The 20,340-nt window shown below is 38.9% G+C and overlaps 1 protein-coding gene across 6 annotated transcripts in view; it reads right to left on the bottom strand.

The window, feature by feature from the left end:
- Positions 1-20,340, bottom strand: part of SEC24D (SEC24 homolog D, COPII coat complex component) — a 445,620-nt gene that overhangs the window by 77,370 nt on the left and 347,910 nt on the right. For all 6 annotated transcript variants that reach the window (XM_084973066.1, XM_084973064.1, XM_084973063.1 and 3 more), the window contains one exon: positions 5,101-5,212. In XM_084973066.1, coding sequence (XP_084829192.1) covers positions 5,101-5,212 — 112 coding nt within the window. The remainder of the gene's footprint in view (positions 1-5,100; positions 5,213-20,340) is intronic.

The raw sequence follows: 20,340 nt of genomic DNA, 5'->3' as shown, positions 1-20,340 counted from the left end.
AGACTGGGAAATAAGAATTTCTGAATATTTTAAAGTGTATCTTAATTTTTCATTGAACTCAATTTTCACTAGTCAACATTTCCAGTAACATATTGAAATTGAGCACTTGCTATCTTTAAAGAACTTATTTTTTACACTGAAATATGCATATAAATGAGCTCATGAAGAACTCAAACGAATGACTAAACAAACTTGTTTCAAGCAGATAACACACAGAAAAAATAAAATTTTTAAAAAGCAATGGAGAATTTGTTTTTAAGCAGGTATGTAAGAGTGGGGCATGAGAGGTATGGTTTAGATAATACAGTAATTTTGGTACTTGTGATTCAAAACTCTTTGATATGCTTAATAAAGAATTTTATGGGATAATCTGACTGAAAAACACTCAATAAATTACTTACTCAACAAATATTTATGAAGCTAAGCCTCATGCTAGGGGCTTAGAGATGAAAGAGAATGAAGCCTCTGACTCCAAGGTCTGGTGGGAGAGAATGATAATAAAACAGACAATGGCAACACGGCTGGTGAGTATCACAGGAGGGCAGATCCACTAAAAAGTGGCTGAAGGGAGGCAATGAGTGTCACATGGAAAGGAGGTGACCACAAAAAGAATGCGTTGCTTGAAGAAGGTCTTGTAGGATGAACAGAAGCACAGAACCAACAGGCAAGTTGAGTCTTAAATTAGATCCTGCAGCCGAAGGCAAGAAAGTGATACTCTTTTTTTTTTTTAATATCAGTTATTGCTTTAATCTCCTAACTGCCAGGAGCTAGGAATGCTTTTTCTTTCTTTCTTTTTTTTTTTTTAATAATGATTTTTATTTTTTTCCCTTATAGCTGGTTTACAGTGTTCTTGCCAATTTTCTACTGTACAACATGGTGACCCAGTTACACATACATGTAAAAATTCTTTTTCTCACATTATTATGCTCCATCGTGAGTGACTGTGGAGAGTGATATTCTTAAAGTAGATGCTTTCCTTTACTGGTTCTGCCATTAACCAGCTGTGTGGCCTTGGCCAAGTCACTTAATCTCCTTGGGCCTCTCTGCCCTCACATCTGGAAAGTGAGAGAGCAGAGCAAAAGAAGTCCAAGCTTTCTTCTGGCTCTATATTCTGCTTTTTTTTTTTTTTTTTTTTTTTTTAGTTCTTAGGGCTGCACCCATAGCATATGGAAGTTCCCAGGCTAGGGGTCGAATTGGAGCTGCAGTTGCTGGCCTATGCCACAGTAATAGCAATGCCAGATTCAAGCCACATCTGCGACCTTCACCTCAGCTTATGGCAATGCCAGATCCTTAACCCACTGAGCAAGGCCAAGGATCAAACTTGCATCCTCATAGATACTACTCAGGTTCTTTACCTGCTGAGCCACAACGGGAACTCCTATACTCTCTTTATGTCTGTGAATTTCTTTACATGTCTGACATCCTTGGACCACATCCTAAAAAACCTAGAAAGCATTGGCAAGTAAGTAGAGCCAGATGATGGAGCTTCACAGCAAAGGGGTGTAACAACGCCAACTGCACGGCTCTCTCCACACGAGCAGCTCTCTTTTCCTGCCAGGGGCTGGGCTGCAGGATACATAGAGATGATGATGATCTGGACCCTGCCACCTCCTAGACCTTCCTTCTCTTCCCACTCCTCCCTCATGCTCTTTCCCTACATGTACCATACGGCCCAGCAGTTCCGCTCCTAGGTGCACACCCAGAAGAAGTGAAAGCAGGGACTCAAACAGATACTTGCACACCAGTGTTCACAGCTGTGGTCATTCACGAAGTCAAAAGATGTAAGAGACCCAGATGTCCTCCAGCAGGTGAGTGGATAAACAAAATGTGGCATATACGTAAAACTGAGCATCATTCAGCCCTAAAAAGCAATGCAATTCTGACACATACTACAAGATGGATGAACTTGGAAAATACTATGCTAAATGAAATAAGCCAGACACGAAAGGACAAATATTGCATGAATCCACTCATATGAGACATCCACAATAGATAAATTCATAGAGACAGAAAGTAAAACAGGAAATACCAGGGGCTGCTGGAGTGCAGGGTGAGGAGCCACTGTTCAATGGGGACAGAGTTTCGGTGTAGGATGATGAGAAAGTTCTGGAAATGGATAATCAAGAGGGTCATAGAACACTGGGAATGTAATCAATTCCACTGGGTTGTATACTCGAAAATGACTGACATGGCAAACTTTATTATACACCTTCATTGCCTGGCAACATTTTCCTCTCCAAGCACCCCCACTTTTGCTCTAGTTTATACCTGCTCACTCATGACTCAGCTTAGCTGTCCCCACATCTAGCAAGACGGGCTGGGTTAGTTACCTCACGTTTAGGTTCCATGGCAATTTTTTTTTTTGGTCTTTTTAGGGCTGCAGCTGAGGCATATGGAAGTTCCCAGGCTAGGGGTGGAATGGAATCGTAACTGCACCTGCCAGCCTATGCCACAGCCACAGCAATGCCGGATCCAAGCCATGTCTGTGACCTACACTGCAGCTCAGGACAACATCAGATCCTTAACCCACCGAGTGAGGCCAGGGATTGAACCCACATCCTCATGGATACTAGCCAGGTTTGTTATCGCTGAGTCACAACGAGAACTCTGGCAATGTGCCTTTTATCCTTCTAGTATAACTTCTATTATATATCATAAACTATATATTGTAATGTTCTAATATTAATATTTAGTTACCTCTTTTTCCTGCCAGATATGCATTTATCCGAGAACAGAACCCTATCTTCTCTTTGTGAGTAGAGGCAGCAAGTGAGTGGTGAGGAGCGCAGGCTCTCACATCAGAATGCTGGGGTTCAAATTCTAGTTTTGCTTCCCTTTAGCTACGTATCTTGGATATGTTACCTTGGCATTCTGTGCCTCATTCTCACACTCTGTAAAATAAGGATGATCTTAAAGCCTAGCTCATTAAGTTACAGGAGGGTCTAAATGAATAAACCCACATAAAGTGTTCAGAAGACTAGATGGTTAGCAAGCACTTAATAAATAAATATTAACCACACTGCTAATAGGTACTGAATAAATATTTGCTGAGTAAGCGAATGAATGAATGAACAAGTACAATCCTTCTCTTATGTGAGTCTTGTGGGAAAGACAGACTCAAACCATAGTAAAAATTAATGGAACAAGGGCTACGATAGAAGTGTAAATGAAGCACTGAAGGGGAAGAAATTAGAGAAGATTTCAAAGAGAAAATTAAATTGAGTATGGAAGAGGAAAGAACTTCCCAATTAAAAAGGCGTGCATTATATATATATACCAAGTAGATTTGTTTGATAAATGTTTATTGGGCAATCATTATATTCTAGATATCAGGTGCATTTCCAGGGGTACCATGGTGAACAAAAAAAGATCCCAGTCTGTTACAGAGAAAATAGCACCAAGTGAGACTCAGGGACATGAGGGGAAGGGGACGGACTTGGTATGGCTGAGGCAGAAGCAGAGCAGGAAACAGGGGAAAGGTGAAGTTGGTCAGGAATATCCTTTAGGTCTATAAAGATCCTGAAACTAAAATTTTAAGCAAATAAATATTAAAAACATGAAGGTGACACTACTAGGTTGAAATGAAATGGCCACTTTTGTAGGTCAATAATAATAGAAGAAAATCTGCAATTTCATATAGCTCAAGCTCTTACATACCAGATGAATGTGAGTTCATCTAACAAATTTGGATGACTGTCTAAATAGTCAGGAACAAATTATTTCTAGAATAGGAAATGAAGTAACCTGAACTGTGTCTTTTTTTTTTTTTTTTTTTTTTTGTCTTTTTGCTATTTCTTTGGGCCACTCCCGCGGCATTTGGAGGTTCCCAGGCTAGGGGTCCAATCGGAGCTGCAGCCTCTGGCCTACGCCAGAGCCACAGCAACGCAGGATCCGAGCCGCGTCTGCAACCTACACCACCGCTCACGGCAACGCCAGACCGTTAACCCACTGAGCAAGGGCAGGGACCGAACCCGCAACCTCATGGTTCCTAGTCAGATTCATTAACCACTGCGCCAGGACGGGAACTCCTGAACTGTGTCTTAATATCTATACCCATAGCATCATCTGTGATTTAGGTCAATCCCTTCTTACATGTCAAGCCCCCAACAGACATATAAGCACATGCACACACACATGGTCACCTCTGATCCTTACATTGGCCCTGCAGGGAAGGTCTTAGTCCTCACATCTTACAGCGGGAGACACCAAGGTTCAGGGAAATGAAATGAGCAAAGCCCAGGACAGTAAGGAGGGGAGACTGGATTCCCGGGCAGATGTGTGAGGCTCCCAGTCAGAGCTGTTTCTGCTGCGCTGCACTGCCTGCTCCCTAAAGCCAGAGCTGAAGGCAGCACAGAGGATGGACTAAAGAGAGGGAGCCCTGCCTGGAAACCGGCGGACTTGACAAGACTGAGGTGAGACAACATGCTTGCTGGTATACCAATGGTGTATTTCCAGGACTGAGTATATGACCCATTAAAATGGTATATTCAGAATCTGAGACATTGTGCCTTATCAGGCTATATTTTACCTCGCCATAAACAACAGGTTTGCCAGAAAGATCAAATCTGATGAGCCTTGCTAGATAACATGAAAATGGTAACAGACATGGGACAGAGTCAGTAGAGACAGAGCTCAGGCTCTCCTTATCCCAGTTTAAAAGTGGGAAACGAGAACCCAAAATGTTAAAGGACCTACTGAAAAAATGCCACTGGGGCTATAACCAGGTGTGCTGACGCGTGGATTCATTCTACTGCTCTGCTCATGCCATCCTGCCAGAATGCCACTGAAGCAAATAAGTTAAACAAACGGAGAGCATCAACAAATTTAACCCCATAAATGAAAAACTTAAAATTTTCTTAAACTGATACACTGCAGTATATCTCACTAGAAACTGTCCAGACTTTTTCAAGCAGAAAATAGAACTCAGTGGGCAGTAACTTCTTCATACTTGATTGATTGACAGCAAAATTAGTTCCTGTCACCAGCAATTAAGGGGATGCCCATCAGTGACAGCATTATTGAAGAGTGTCAATGTATTTGCTTTAAAAAATGGTGAAAAATACTAGGACCTCAATCAAAAACATAACTAAAAATAAATACCTTGGTCTTGTATCACACAATCTGTAGTGACCAGGGGAGGAATCTGGCCTCTAGTGTTGGTGGCATAAACTTGTCCCCCTCTGGTGGCTCTGTCATTCTCGATCACCTGGATCTGATAAATAAGAGATCAAGAGCAAGTTAAAGTCAGTTAAGACCTCCCAATGTTCCCCTCTCATTACACACACACACAGACATTTTCTAAATCCTTTCAGCTCATTTCAGATCAAATTTTCACTGAGAACTAACCGTCTCTTTGGTTTCACTCTTGTTTACTTTCACAATTTTAACCAGTAGCTTCCAAATTCTAGTCCATAATCCTCTGAGCTCTGACCCTGATATTTCAGAGAACTTCATTTTCATTCAATTTGTTTCTCGGAAAAGAAAATGGCTTTAAAAAATACTTATTACAAAATACATTGAAAACTCTAAAAAGCTAAATATAAATTCAGAAAAAGTTATTTGTAATATGCAACCTAAAGAAGTCTTAACTTTTCTCTTCAAATCCATCTTTATCTTCAATTTGCCTTTCAAGTTTCCCCCACTGCACCCCTGCTCCTTGAGACATAAGAAGCAAACAATATCAGGTGTTGCCATACGGGTTGTGCCTGCTGTATAGAAATCAGAAGAAACAAAAGTCCCTAAGTTTTGTCCTTCAATTTGGAAACATATTTCTCTACTAAAACATTGACAAAGAATATGGAGACAAAATACTGTCTTTCTGTTTTAACTATCTATGGATGAAAATAATGAGCAAAATCTAGTTGCATGGATTTAAGAAGGAATTCTAATAATAAAAGGATCTTCCTCTTTCTCTTCATCTTCTCCCTGCCCTCACTTCTTTCCTCATAGGATAAAAGCAAAAAGATGCAAGGGAGTAAAAAAAAAAAAAAAAAGTGAGGTAAGTAAATAGAAAAGGGGAGAGAAATGAGATGAGTGCCCAAATGGGAATACACAGCTTTAGAGAATATGTGGGGGTGGGGGGTTTTCTTTTTCCTCTTCTGTTTGGTTGGTTCCATATCTGCGGCATATGGAAATTCCTAGGCTAGGGATCAAATTCAAGCTGCAGCTGTGACCTATGCCACAGCTGCAGCAACACTGGAGCCTTAACTCACTGCACTGGGCTGAAGATCAAACCCATGCCATCACAGAGACAACATGGGACCCTTATGCCACCGTGCCACAGTGGGAACTCCAAGAATATGCAGTTTTTTATTATCCTAAAGAAACTATTCATGTGAGGGGAGATCAAGATGGCAGAGTAGAAGGACGTGGAGCTCACCTCTTCCCCCAAACACATCGAAAATACATTTACATCGAGTTCCCTGGTGGCACAGCAGGTTAAGGATCCAGCATAGCCGCTGCTGTGACGTGGGTTTGATTCCTGGCCTGGGAACTTCTGCATGCTGTGGGCACAGATCAAAAATAATAATAATAATAATAATAATAAATCTACATGTGGAACAACTCTCACAGAAAAACAACTGAAAGCTGGCAGAAGATCTCTTAAACAAAGCTGCAAGAAAGATTCCCACATATCCAGGTAGTATGAAAGGGAGAAAAAGGGAAGGAGGAATTGGGACAGGACTTGGGCACCTGGGAGAAAGCTATGAAAGAGCAAAGGTTCCCTTGCCCTAGGAGCCTCCTTTGCCTGCTGAGAAGTCCACTAGGACAGACAGAGAGGTGCTGGCTTGCTGGCAGGTAGGGGAGAGAAGCACCATATCTGAGGGCTGCCACACTGCTCCACTTCCCAGCCTGAGATGCATGCCTGCTAGTGTGCACAGTGGCTAGGTGCTGAAACTCAGGCTTCAGGAGACAGACCTAGGGAGGGGACTCAATTTGGCTGTGTGGGACAGCCAAGGGGACAGGAGTATGATGTGGGTTGCCATTGTTAGTGTGCACAGGACAGAGCACAAGTCCACCACAGGAGCTTTAATGTCAGTGCTTGAAGGATGGGGCAGGGTTCCACCACATGAATCCTAATGTTAGCATGCTCATGGCAGGGCACGGCTCTGGTGGCAGTGGGCTTTGGGAGCATGCACACACCAGAGGTGGGGCTGATATCCCACCCAAATGTCCCACAGTGGGGACACTTCCAGGGGGGTGGAATCAGCATCAGTGAACTTCATAGTGTCACAGAATCACACCTCCCGAAAAGAAAGCCCCTGAGGAGGAATATGCAATGGTTCCTTTCCCAGTGAGAGTGCTCCAGTCCTGCCTACTTCACATTGCAGTTTAGAACCAGATCTGGGGGGTTCTACTCCAATAACCAAGGAGTAGTACCTTGTCCCCGACAGGGATGTGACAGCCACAGAAAAAAGAGGAGGTCTTACCTAACATCCAGTGCAGGCTCTGGTCACCACAATACTGAACACACACCCCTATCAAGAAGATAATGGCCAGCGCACTCTGAGGAAAGACACGGCAGGCATCCACACCAAAACTAGCCCTTACACCAAAAATATCAGACTCACACAGTCTATACAGGGATGCTCCCACATAAAAACAATCCTTTAAGACAACAGTAGATAATTATTTCTCCTGAATTCATAGAGTCAGAGAAATTTAAGAAAAGCAGAAAAGCAGAAAAGCAAAGGAACTTCTCCTAGTTAAAACAAGAGAAGTTCCCTGAAAGAATAAACAATGAAACAGAGCTCTCCAGTTTACCAGACACCAAGTCCAAAAAGGAGGCAATAAAAATACTAAAGGAATTAAGAAAAATTATTGATAGAAATGTAGATCACTGTAAAAAGGAACTAGACACTATAAAGAAGAACTAATCAAAATTAGACAATTGCTGAGATAAAAAACCAAGCTAAAGGTGATGAATATCAGACTAAATAATTCAAGAGAATGAATAAGTACTCTGAAAAACAAAATAATAGCAATCACCCAATCAGAACAGCAGACAGAAAGACAAATGAAAAAATATGAAAGGAATGAACAATATCTATGGAATAATATAAAGCATACCAACATACACACAAAAGGGGTTTCAGAGAGAGAAAAGAGGATCAAAAAAGTGTTTGAAGAATTTATAACTGAAACCTTCCCCAAACTAAAGAAGAAAACAGATATCCAGATATAGGAATCACAGAGGGTCCCAAACAAGGTGCATCCAAACAGACCCACACCAAGATATAACATAATTAATATGGTAAAAATCAACAATAAAGAGAGGATTCTAAAGGCAATAAGAGACTGAAGAAAAAAAAAAAAAAAGACTCAGCTACAAGGGAATCCCCATAAAGCTATCAGTTAAATTTCTCTGCAGAAACTTTGCAGGCCAGAAGGGAATGGCATGATATATTCAAAGTCCTAAAAGGAAAAAATCTGCAACCTAGGATACTCAACCCAGTGAGATTATCCTTTAGAACAGGAGAAACTATGAACTTCTCAGACAAGCAAAAACTAAAAGAATACAGCAATATCAAAACTAATCTAAAATAAATATTGAAAGGTCTTCTCTAAATAGAAAACAATCAAGTACCTATAGGAAAGGGAGAAACACAATAAGAAAGGCAGATATATAAAAGGACTGAAGATCTCTTAAATAAACTAGTATATGAATTTTTAAAAAAATTTTAAAAATTGTAAACACAATTATAACTATCATGAAACAGCAAAAAAAAAAAAAAATATGAAGATGTAAAATAGGACACCAAATCATAGAACGTGTGAGAGGGGAGTAAAAAATGTAGATTTTTAGAATGTGTGTGAAGGTATATGACTATCAATCTAAGTAGATATAGTTATAGGTTAACATACTTAAAAACCAGGGTAAGCACAAATCAAACACATACAATGGATTCAGAAAAAACAAAAAAGAAGGAACTCAAGAAAAATACAAAGGAAAGCCATCAAAGCACAAAAGGAAAACCAAAAAGAAGAAAGGAACAAGAACTACAAAATCAAGTGGAAAACAAGGTTTAAAATGGCAATAAATATATAGTTATTGATAATTATTTTAAATGTCAATGGATTAAATACTCTGATCAAAAGAAAAAAGTGGCAGACTGAATACAAAAATAAGAACCTATAAGCAATATGCTGGCTACAAGAGACCCACTTTAGGGCAAAAGACACACAAAGATCAAAAGTGAGAGGATGTAAAAAGATATTTCATAAAAAAGAATGACATAATGCCATTTGCAGCAACATGGATGGAACTAGAGACTCTCATACTGAGTGAAATGAGTCAGAAAGACAAAGGCAAATACCATATGATATCACTTATACCCAGAATCTAATATATAGCACAAATGAACATCTCCACAGAAAATAAAATCATGGACTTGGAGAATAGACTTGTGGCTGTCCAACGGGAGAGGGAGGGAGTGGGAGGGATCGGGAGCTTGGGGTTATCAGATACAACTTAGAATAGATTTACAAGGAGTTCCTGCTGAGTAGCATTGAGAACTATGTCTAGATACTCATATTGCAACAGAACAAAGGGTGAGAAAAAATGTATATATGTAAGAGTAACTTGATCCCCATGCTGTACAGCGGGAAAAAAATAAAATAAAATAAAAGAGATATTTCATGCTAACAGAAATAACAGGAAAGGAGTGGTACCAATGCTTATATTTGACAAAATAGACTTTAAAACAAAGGCCACATAAAAATACAAAGCAGGACATGATATAATGACAAGATGATCAATAAGAGAAGAGGGATTATTACACCAGTTAACATATATGCACCCAATAAAGGAGCATCTAAATACATAAACACTAATAGACATAAGAGAAACATTAACATGAATATAGTAATAGTAGGAGAACTTAATACCCCACTAACATTGACAGATCTTCCAGAAAGAAAATCCAAAGGGCAACAGAGGTCCTAAATGACACAAAAGAATAGCTGAACTTAACTGATATCTATAGGATGGCAAAAAAAGAAAGAAAGAAAGAAAGAAAATTAAAAAACAATACATGTTCTTTTCAAGTTTGCATGGAACATTCTCTAGGATAGACTACATATTAGGACACAAAACAAGCCTCAGCAAATTTAAGAGGATAGAAATTATTTCAAGAATCTTTTCTGACCACCTTGTTATGAAACTAGAAATCAACCACAGAAAGAAAAATGAGAGAAAAAAAAAAAGATTACGTGGGGAATAAACAATATGCTACTAACCAACAGGTCAATGACAAAATCAAAGAGGAAATCAGAAAACACCTAGAGATAAAAAAACATTGAAAACATAACCTTACAAAACTATGAGATGCAGCAAAAGTAGTTCTAAGAGGAAAGTTCGCAGCAATATGGAAAAAAACCTCAAATAAAAACCTACTACCATCTAAAAGAATTAGAAAAATAGCAAACAAAACTCAAAGTTAGCATAAGGAAGGAAATAATAAAGATCAGAGAGGAAATATATAAAATACAGACCTAAAAAAATAGAAAAAAAATTAAATAAAACCAAGACACGATTTTTTGAAAGGATAAATAAAATTGACAAAGTTCTAGCCATGCTCACCAAGGAGAACACCCAAATTAAAAAAAAAAAGAAAGAAAGAAAGAAAAACGGAGAAGTAACAACCAACACTGCAGAAATACAAAAATCACAAGAAAATACTATGAAAAGTTATATGTCAACAAATTGGACAACCCAGAAGAAACAAAGTTTCTAAATACTTACTACCTGCCAACCTGAGTCAAGAAAAAATTGATAATTTGAACAGACCAATCACCAGAAGTGAAATAGAATGTATAATTTTAAAAAAATTCCCTGTAAACAAAACTCTAGGACTGGATGGCTTCACTAGGGAATTCTACCACACACACCAAGAACTTATACCTGTTCTTCTCAAACTCCTCCAAAAGACCGAAGAGGAAAGAATAAGTCGCAAAGTCATTCCATGAAGCCACCATCACTCTGACACCAAAACCAGACAAAGATACCACAAAAAAAGAAAAAGGTCAATATCTTTGATGAATATAGATGCAAAAATCCTCAAAAAAAATTATCAAACTGAATCTAACAACACATAAAAAGGATTACACACCATGATCAAGTTGGATTCATTCCGGATAGCAAGGATGATTCAACATACACCAATCAATCGATGTGACACACCATATCCACAAAAGAAAAGACAAAAACCACATGATCATCTCAAGAGATGCAGAAAAAGCATTTGATAAAATGCAGCATAAATTTACAACAAAAACTCTCACCAGGAGTTCCCACTTGGCACAGCAGAAATGAATCCAACTAGTATACATGAGGATACAGTTTCAATCCATGGCCTCGCTCAGTGGGTTGAGGAATCTGGGATTGCCATGAGCTGTGGTGTAAGTTGCAGATGTGGTTCAGATTCCTCATTGCTGTGGCTGTGGCATAGACCAGCAGTTATAGCTTCAATTCAACTCTTGGCTTGGGAACTTCCATATGCTGCATGTGCGGCCCTAAAAAAAGGCAACAACAACAACATATTCTCACAAGAGCAGGGTATAGAGGGGACATATCTTAACATAATAAATGTCATTTATGACAAAACCACACCCATTATAATATTCCAAGGTGAGAAATCTGAAAGCTTTCCCACTAAATTCTAGAACAAGACAAGGATGATCATTCTCACCACTTCTAGTCAATTGGAATAGAATCCCTAGCCATAGCAATTAGAGAAGAAAATGAAATAAAATGTATCCATGTTGTCAGGGAAGAAGTAAACTATCATTACATGCAAATAACATGATACTCTACATAGAAAACCATAAACACTCCATACCAAAACTAGTAGAACTAAAAAAATGAATTCAGGAAGGTAGCAGGATGTAAGATTAATATGCAGAAATGTGTTGTATTTCTTTATACTGACAATGAAATATCAGAAAGATAAAGTAAAATGGAAAGTTATCCTCTGCTCTTGGACTGGAAGAATTAATACTGTTAAAATGGCCATATCACTCAAAGCAATCTACAGATTTAATGTGATCTCTATTAGATTACCTAGGAAATTTTTCACAGAACTAGAACAAATAACCCTAAAATTTATATGGAAACATAAAACCATTTTTTGGCACAAAAACATACATAGGGATCAAGCAAACAGAACAGAAAGTTCCAGAAATAAACCCACACACCTATGGTCAATTAATCTTCAACAAAAGAGGCAAGAACATACAATGGAGAATAGACAGTCTCTTCAGCACATGGTGTTGAGAAAACTGGACAGCTGCATGTAAAACAACGAAGTTAGAACATTCCCTTACACCATACACAAAAACAAATTCAAAATGGTTTAAAGACGTAAATATAAGACACAACACTATAAAACATAGGTAAAACATTCTCAGATGTAATTCACAGCAATATTTTCTTAGATTACTCCCCCAAGGCAAAAGAAATAAAAGCAAAAATAAACAAACAGGACCTAATCAAACTTAAAAGGTTCTGCACAACAAAGGAAACCATAAACAAAATTAAAAGGTAACATACAGGATGGGAAAAAATATTTCTAAACAATGTGACTGATAATTTCCAAGGGAAATTCCAAGGGATTAATTTCCAAAATATACATAGAACTCAATACTGAAAAAGACAACCCAATCAAAAAATTGGAAGATGATTTAAATAGATATTTCTCCAAAGACGACATACAGATGGCCAATAGGCACATGCAAAGAAGCTCAATATTGCTCTTTATTAGAGAAATTCAAATCAATATTAGAATGAGGTATCAGTTCATACCAGTCAGAATGGCCATTATCAAAAAGTCTATCAACAATAAATGCTGGAGAGGGTGTGGATAAAAAGAAACCCTCCTACACTGTTGGCAGGAACATAAATTTGTGCAGCCACTATGGAGAACAGTATCGAGGTTCCTTAAAAAACTAAAAATAGAATTACCAAATGATTCAGGGATCCCACTCCTGGGCATATATCTAGAAAAGGTGAAAACTCATTTGAAAAGATAAATGCACTCGAATGTTCACAGCAGCAGTATTTACAACAATCAAGACGTGGATGCAACCTAAGCGTCCACTGAGAGATTAATGGACAAAGATGTGATACACATATACAGACAACAGAGTATTAGTCATAAAAAGAATAAAATATTGCTATTTGCAGCAACATGGATGAACCTACAGATATCATACTGAGTGAAGTAAGACAGATAAATATAAACATGATATTAATTACATATGAAATAAAAAAATACAAATAATTTACAAAAAAAAACCACAGACTTATAGATATGGAAAACAAACTTATGGTTACCAGAGGGAAAAAGCAATGGTTACAAAGGGAAAAGGAATTTGGGATTGGCATATACAAACCACTACATATAAAATAAACAAACAACAAAGACCTACTGTATAGCGCAGTGAACTATATTAAATATCTTATAATAACCTATGTAGGAAAAGAATCTGAAAAAATATATATGTACAACTAAATCACTTTACTGTATATCTGAAACACAATATTGTAAATCAACTATATTTCAATTTTTTTAAAAATAAACTACTAATAATATGAAAACTGTCTTCCCCCAAAATGTTATCTGCTCCATTTTCCCCTCCCATTTCATCCAATCCAGGCCCTAGCTAGTATGATATTGGTTTTACAGCATATCAGAGACAGACTTAGCCTGCTTTTAAATCTACACATTTCTTTCTAATTTCCTAGGATTTGAATTCTTATTAAATTAAGGATATAGAACATGCACTAAACACAGCTACTGTAAGATACAAATGAGACTATAAGCTTCCAAGGGCAGAGACAGGAAGCAAACAAAAAAATCCAAACACTGTAACTGCATTCTGCATTTCAACCACAAGGTTAATCTGGTTCATTCAAAACCGGAGTTGTTTTTCTATTTATTAACATTTATTGTCATCATTTCAACAAATGAAGTGTCAAATATGAAAGTGAAATCAGAATAATCTATATATTAAACATAGATAGTTCTCAGTTTTCAAACAGACTCTACTTCCAGAAAGTTTAAATTAGTCAGTTGCAACTTACAAAGCTTTGCCTTCAAAGATACAACATCTTCAGTGGTAACTACATTTCTAAATTAATCCCCGTACCAGCTAGAATACTACAAAGAGAGTAAGAAATCTAACAGTTCTGGTAATTTCTAAAAATACAGCTTTTTTTTTTAACGTCAAATACCTGCTTTCAGAAAACAGATATAAAATAATTCACAGAAATTTCAATAGAGATTTTGACTGTCTCAGTTCTTAAAGGGTTTCAATTTGATGAGAGTAACTCTTTTTTAAAAAAATATTTAAAAGAATACTTTTATTTCAAATATACACAACAGAAGTAAACAATGTGTAATCTTGATAGCTGTCACTGGGAAATTTTTAACAGCTTAATAATTTGTATTTAGTATAACAAAGAATTTAAACCTTGGGGGGCAGTGTTTCAATATATTCTCCCTCAGAGTCACACAATTAATAATTTATCTTTAAATATCAAGTAATATCAGGTGTCTGAGATAAGATATATATTATAAATCCAGTGCACATGTCGACTTGACAGTGACTCTTGATAATGCCAAAGCTACTGCAAAATGTATAGATTTCTTTTTTTCTTCTTTCTTTTTTGGGGGGCAGGGGGACTGCGCCCATGGCCTACAGAAGTTCCCGGGCCAGGGATCAAACTCAGGTCACAGCAGTGACAACACCAAATCCTTAACCGCTAGGCCACCAGGGAACTCCAGTATAGATTTCTTTTTCCTTCAGAAGATGTGCCACTAGAATTACTTTTGTACTTCTCCGGCATGAATAGAATTTTCTGGTTTCATAAAATAGAATCAGGAAAGAGAGGAAAAGAAAGTGATTCCCCAGAGATAAGAGAACAAGAAGGATAAGGGGGAAATAAGATAATAAGATGCCTGTGCACAGCTAAGGCAGGCTGCAAGGAGAATTATTTGTACTTTGGTGTGGTGAGAGGAAGAGGGGATTAGGAAGAGATCAACTTTTTCTTTTCTTTTCTTTTCTTTTGTCTTTTGTCCTTTAAGGGCCGCACCTGCAGCACATGGAGGTTCCCAGGCTAGGGGTCCAATCGGAGCTGCAGCCAGTGGCCTACATCACAGCCACAGCAACTCTGGATCTGAGCCATGTCTTCGACCTACACCACAGCTCACGGCAACGCCAGATCCTTAAACCGCTGAGTGAGGCCAGGGATGGAACCTGCAACCTCATGGATGCTAGTCGGGTTTGTTACCACTGAGCTGTGATGGGAACTCCAGAGCTCAGCTTTTGAATAACCCTCCTGCTGATACAGAGAGTGAGGAAGAGTCTGATGGTGATACCAGTGTCCTCACTTTCAAAATGTGTACAGGACCACCATCCAAAAGGGCTGCAGTGGGCATTTAGCTCAGGACTGGCATGCCAACAAGACTTCAGTCAACATGATTTTACATCTTTCTTTCCAGAAGGAAGAACTAATTTAGTCAGTAAACGCATCCTACTTTGGTAATAGGAACATAAACGGGCTCCATCTGGCACTGCTATTATTACTTTTAAGATAAAAATAATATTGGACTGATTTGTATGAGTGTATTTTAAGGGTCTTGAAGAAATCACACCATATACTGCGTATTGATTTTTTTGTTAACATTCATTCATTCATTCAACAAATACGTGAGTGCATACTATGCACCAGGCCCTGATCTATGCGTCAGGGACACAGTAGTGAACAAAACCACATCTTTGACTTCCTGGAACTGACATTCCAGCATGGAAGGCAGGCAATAAATAAATGCAAAAATTAGATACATCCTACGTCAAGTAATAAGTATTATCGACATGAACGGTATGGATGGGGTGCAGTGAGATTGGATAAGCAATGAGGATGTGAAGGAAATGCAGGATGAACCATGCCCTCCATATACATAGGGGAAGAAAATCTAGACAGAGGAAACAGCAAGTGCAAAAGTCTTGAGGCAGGAGAACGCTTGGTGTGCCTGAGGAATATAAAGGAAGCTGGTGTAACTGACGCAAATTGATGAAGAAGGGTGACAAGAGACCAGGACAGAGGAGCAGGTGCGTGTGTGTGTCGGGGGAGGAGGTATGGGAGGTGTCAGTGATGGCAAATAAGATGATCTTGCAAGCCACTGTAAGAACTTTGGTCTTTGGATGTTTTGGTTTCTGTTTTTTGGCCATGCCTGCAGCATGCACTGGTTCCCAGACCAGGGACTGGACCAACTCCATAGCAGTGACTATGCTGGAGCCTTAACCTGCTGAGCCACCAGGGAACTCCAGGACTTTGGTGTGTAACTAGAGGAATGTGGGAGGGTTTGTTATGAGCCATGACACGACCTGACTTAGATGGATCACCTGGCTGCTGTGCAGACTAGAAGAGCAGGGAGACCAGTTAGGAGGCTTTTATGATAATCCAAGTGGACAGATTGTAGAGGCTTGGACCAGGATGAGCACAAAAGGTAGAATCAAGAGAGCTGGATAAAGGGAAAACATGGGATGTGAGAGAAAGAGCGAACCAAAGATGACTCCAGGCTATTTGGCCAGATGAACTTTAAGAATGGGGTGAGAATCTGGCTCCAGGGAAAAGGTCTTTACTAGGAATATCTGCACTCTCAAAAAGCCATGAGAATGAGTCATCTAGAGTCGTACTTCTCAAACTTTAGTGTGCCTAAGAATCATCTGAAGAGCTTGCTGATCCATGGATTCCAGTGCCCCACTCCTAGAGATTTGATTCAGGTCGGACGGGTATGAGAATATGCATTTCTATTAAGCTCACAGCCAGCATTTTTCTGTTTCATTTTAATCTTTTATTGAAGTATAATTGATTTGCAATGTTGTGTTAGTTTCTGGTGTAAAGTGATTCCGTTTTATATATAAATATATACATATATACATATACTCTTTTTTATATTCTTTCCCACTATAGTTTATTACAAAATACTGAATATAGTTCCTCATGCTTCTATAGTAGGACCTTGTTGTTTCTCTATTTTATATATAGTAGTTTGTATCTGTGAATCCCAAACTCCTTTTCCCTTTCTAACCACTGATTTTTCCCTTTGGTAATCATAAATTTGTTTTCTAAGTCTGTGAGTCTATTTCTATTTTGTAGATAAGTTCATTGTTTTAGATTCCACATATAAGTGATATCATCTGGCATTAGTCTTTCTCTTTATGACTTACTTTACTCGGTATGATAATCTCTAGGTCCATCCACGTTTCTACAAATGGCATTATTTCATTCTTTTTATGGCTGAGTAGTATTCCACTGTATATACAGTACCACATCTTCTTTATCCATTTCTCTCTGATGGGCATTTTCATTGCTACAGCCAACATTGATGGGAGAACACTTTGAACAGAGTTGACTAGAGAGTAAATGTCGGTGGAGAAGGGGACAGGTGCAAAGACTTTGGGACGCTTAACACTAAGGGGTCAGAGAAGTGAGGAAACACCATCAAAGGAGACAAGAAAGAGCCACTGGTGAAGTAAGGAGAGATGTAAACAAGTGAGTTGTTTTGCTATTACTTTTAAGATAAAGTAACAGTGGGCTGATTCTTGTGTGCAGTTTAAGGGTCTTGGATGAATGACACAGTATACTGCTTATTACTTTTGTTCTTAACATTCATTCATTCAACAAATACATGAGTGCGCACTACGTACCAGGAGCTGTTCCTATTTTGGGAACACAGTAACTTCACTGAAAAGGTATTTTCAAGGAGGATGGAATGAACAGACGTATCAAATCTGCTTCTAACAGGTCAAGACTGAGGAGAACTGAGAGCTGACCACAAGATTTGGAAATGGGAGGACACTGGGGACCTGGACAAGCACAGTACTGGTGGGGTTTTAAGGATGAGATCAAAACTAGAACAGGTTCAGGAGGGAATAGGAGGAGCTAAACCAAAGGCAGTGGGTAAAGGTAGCTCTTCTGGAGATTTCTTGCTGTACAAAGAGAGCCACAAAATGGGGAGGAAACTGGATAGGTACGGGGAAGGGACAAAGGAGGCTTCTTTTATTAATGATGAGAAGTACTGCACAATACTTGTATTCTGATGAAAATGATCAAGACAGAGAAAAATTGAACTTTATCTTCAGAAAGATAAAGATGACGCAGAAGAGTGGGGATGTAGCGGTTAAGATGATGTGTCGTCTCAGCTAGTTCATGGTACCCAACTACAAATCTGAGTCTAGATCTGGCTGTGAAGGCATTTGTTAAAACATGATTAACGTCTAGTCAGCAGACTTTGAGAAAAGCAGAGTACCCTCCACAGTGCAGATGGGCCTCATCCAACCTGCTGAAGGCCTTGAGAAATGGACCGAGGTCCCCTGAGAAGAGGGAATTCTGCTTCCAGCTGCCTTCAAATTTGGGCTTTGACATCAGCTCTTCCCTGTGTCTCCAGGATGCTGACCAGCCTGGCCACTTCTGGCCTTGCCAGTTTCCAACAATTGGGAAATCCAAGTCTTTAAAATAAATTTCCTTCCACATACAGACATATATCCTATTGGTTCTGGTTTTCTGGAGAACTCTGACTAACACAAGGGGTATTTTTTGAGGGGCTGGTTCTTGAGAGGCCACAAAGGATGGGATCCATGGCACAAGTAGAGGTTAGAAGTAGGACTTGGTCAGGAGTCTGGACAAGTTTATCCACAGTAACAGGAGGAAAGGACATAGATGGGCCCAGAAGCAGTGAGATGTGGAAATGAAGCATGAAGAGGTTCTTGTTGGATTACGTCTACTTTCCCAGGGAAATAAGAAGCAAGGTTATCAAAGAGTCATAAAAGAGAAAAGTAGTATTAGGAGTTCCAAGAGAGAAGACAGCCATCCAGGAAAATGGGAGGGTCAGTTGAGTTGGGTGCTGGTCTGCAAACTTGCTACACATTAGAAATAACAGAGGAACTCTGAAAAATTCCAATGCCCAGTCAAATTAAATCATAACTTGGGGAGCTGGGAGCAAGGCACCAGTAATTTTAAATGCTCCATCAGTTATTCCTTTGTGCGGCCAGGTTTTAGAAACACACAACTAAAGGTTTGCTTTAGTTTAGTGGTTATAAATTGAAGGTGAGACCGGTAAGCATGGTGTGCATCTTTCTCAAGTTTCCTGCAGCATCTGGGGTACAAGCATGGAGGTGGAGAGGTGGTTCAACAGGTGGGGATTTTCTAGGTGAATTCAGTGGAGGGAGAGGAGGCAAAGGAGTTGAGGACAGAAGATGCAAGAGATGGATTTATAATCATGGATTGCATAATCTAAGCTGCATAAGAGAAGTGAGAAGATCAAAGTGATGTGAATCATGAAAAAGTGGTAGGCTACAAATCCTGGTGGGTGAATTATTATTGGACTTAAATTCTAAAGGGAATGAGCTGAAAAGATGGGAGGCAGTAGCTGGAGGATGGGATGCTTTCAACTGAGGCTGTGAAGGTGAAAAGTAATTGGTAAGACAGGATTTAGGGTAGGACTCTGGAAAAGTGGAGTGGGCTCAAAGAAAAGAACACTGGAGTAAAAGAAGATCCAGAACTGAGAGGTCAGGGGAATGGAAAGTTCTACAGATGGATAGTAAAATTGCCAATAATTGTAACAGAAATAGTACTAGAGAGATTAACAATGAACCAAGAGGTAAAAACTTCATAGAATGAAGGAGAATGATCCAAAGGGTCTGTGGATGTTATAGACAAGCAGAGAAAAAAATGTAAATTATTTAAATATATGATACTTTTTCAACCGGAATAACCAAATAATATGAAACTAGAAAAGTAATGGCTGGTAATAGGACCATCGATAAGGACACTAAGAGTTATGAAAATTTAATTTCTAACATAGCAGCACATACTTTATCACAAATCTTCACATTTAAAAAAATACAGAATAAGTGGTAACTATAAAAATAGGCAAAAATCCTCCACTCTTCCCTGTACCTGTGCCCTTTCTAAGGACTTTGCAGCCCCTCCATCAAGAGGCAGGGTCTATTTTTCTACCCCTTGACTCTGGGTGGTATTGTGACCTGCTTTGGCTGAGAGTGTTGCAGATGTGGAAATTTGCCAGTTTCAACCTGGGGCTTTGAAAGGCCTGGCAACTTCCTACTTTCCTTCTTGGATCTCTGGCACTGCCCAATCCAGGCTACACTCCTTGGTGGCAGGACTCATTCAACCCCAGCTAACAGATGATTATCAAATTTCAGAGGCATGAATGACACCATCTATAGTGGGCTGAATATATAGCCTCTCAAGAGATATGTCCATGTCCTAATCCCTGAAACCTATGACTAACACCGCATGTGGCAAAAGAAGTT

The sequence above is a fragment of the Sus scrofa genome, chromosome 8 (assembly GCF_054392235.1).
Source record: "Sus scrofa isolate SSC_HxYL_T2T_F1_AM1 chromosome 8, Sscrofa_HxYL_maternal_Yorkshire_Landrace_v2.0, whole genome shotgun sequence".
NCBI lineage: Eukaryota > Metazoa > Chordata > Mammalia > Artiodactyla > Suidae > Sus > Sus scrofa.
Note: the sequence above shows the minus strand (reverse complement) of the source record. Positions and strands in the feature narration are given on the sequence as shown.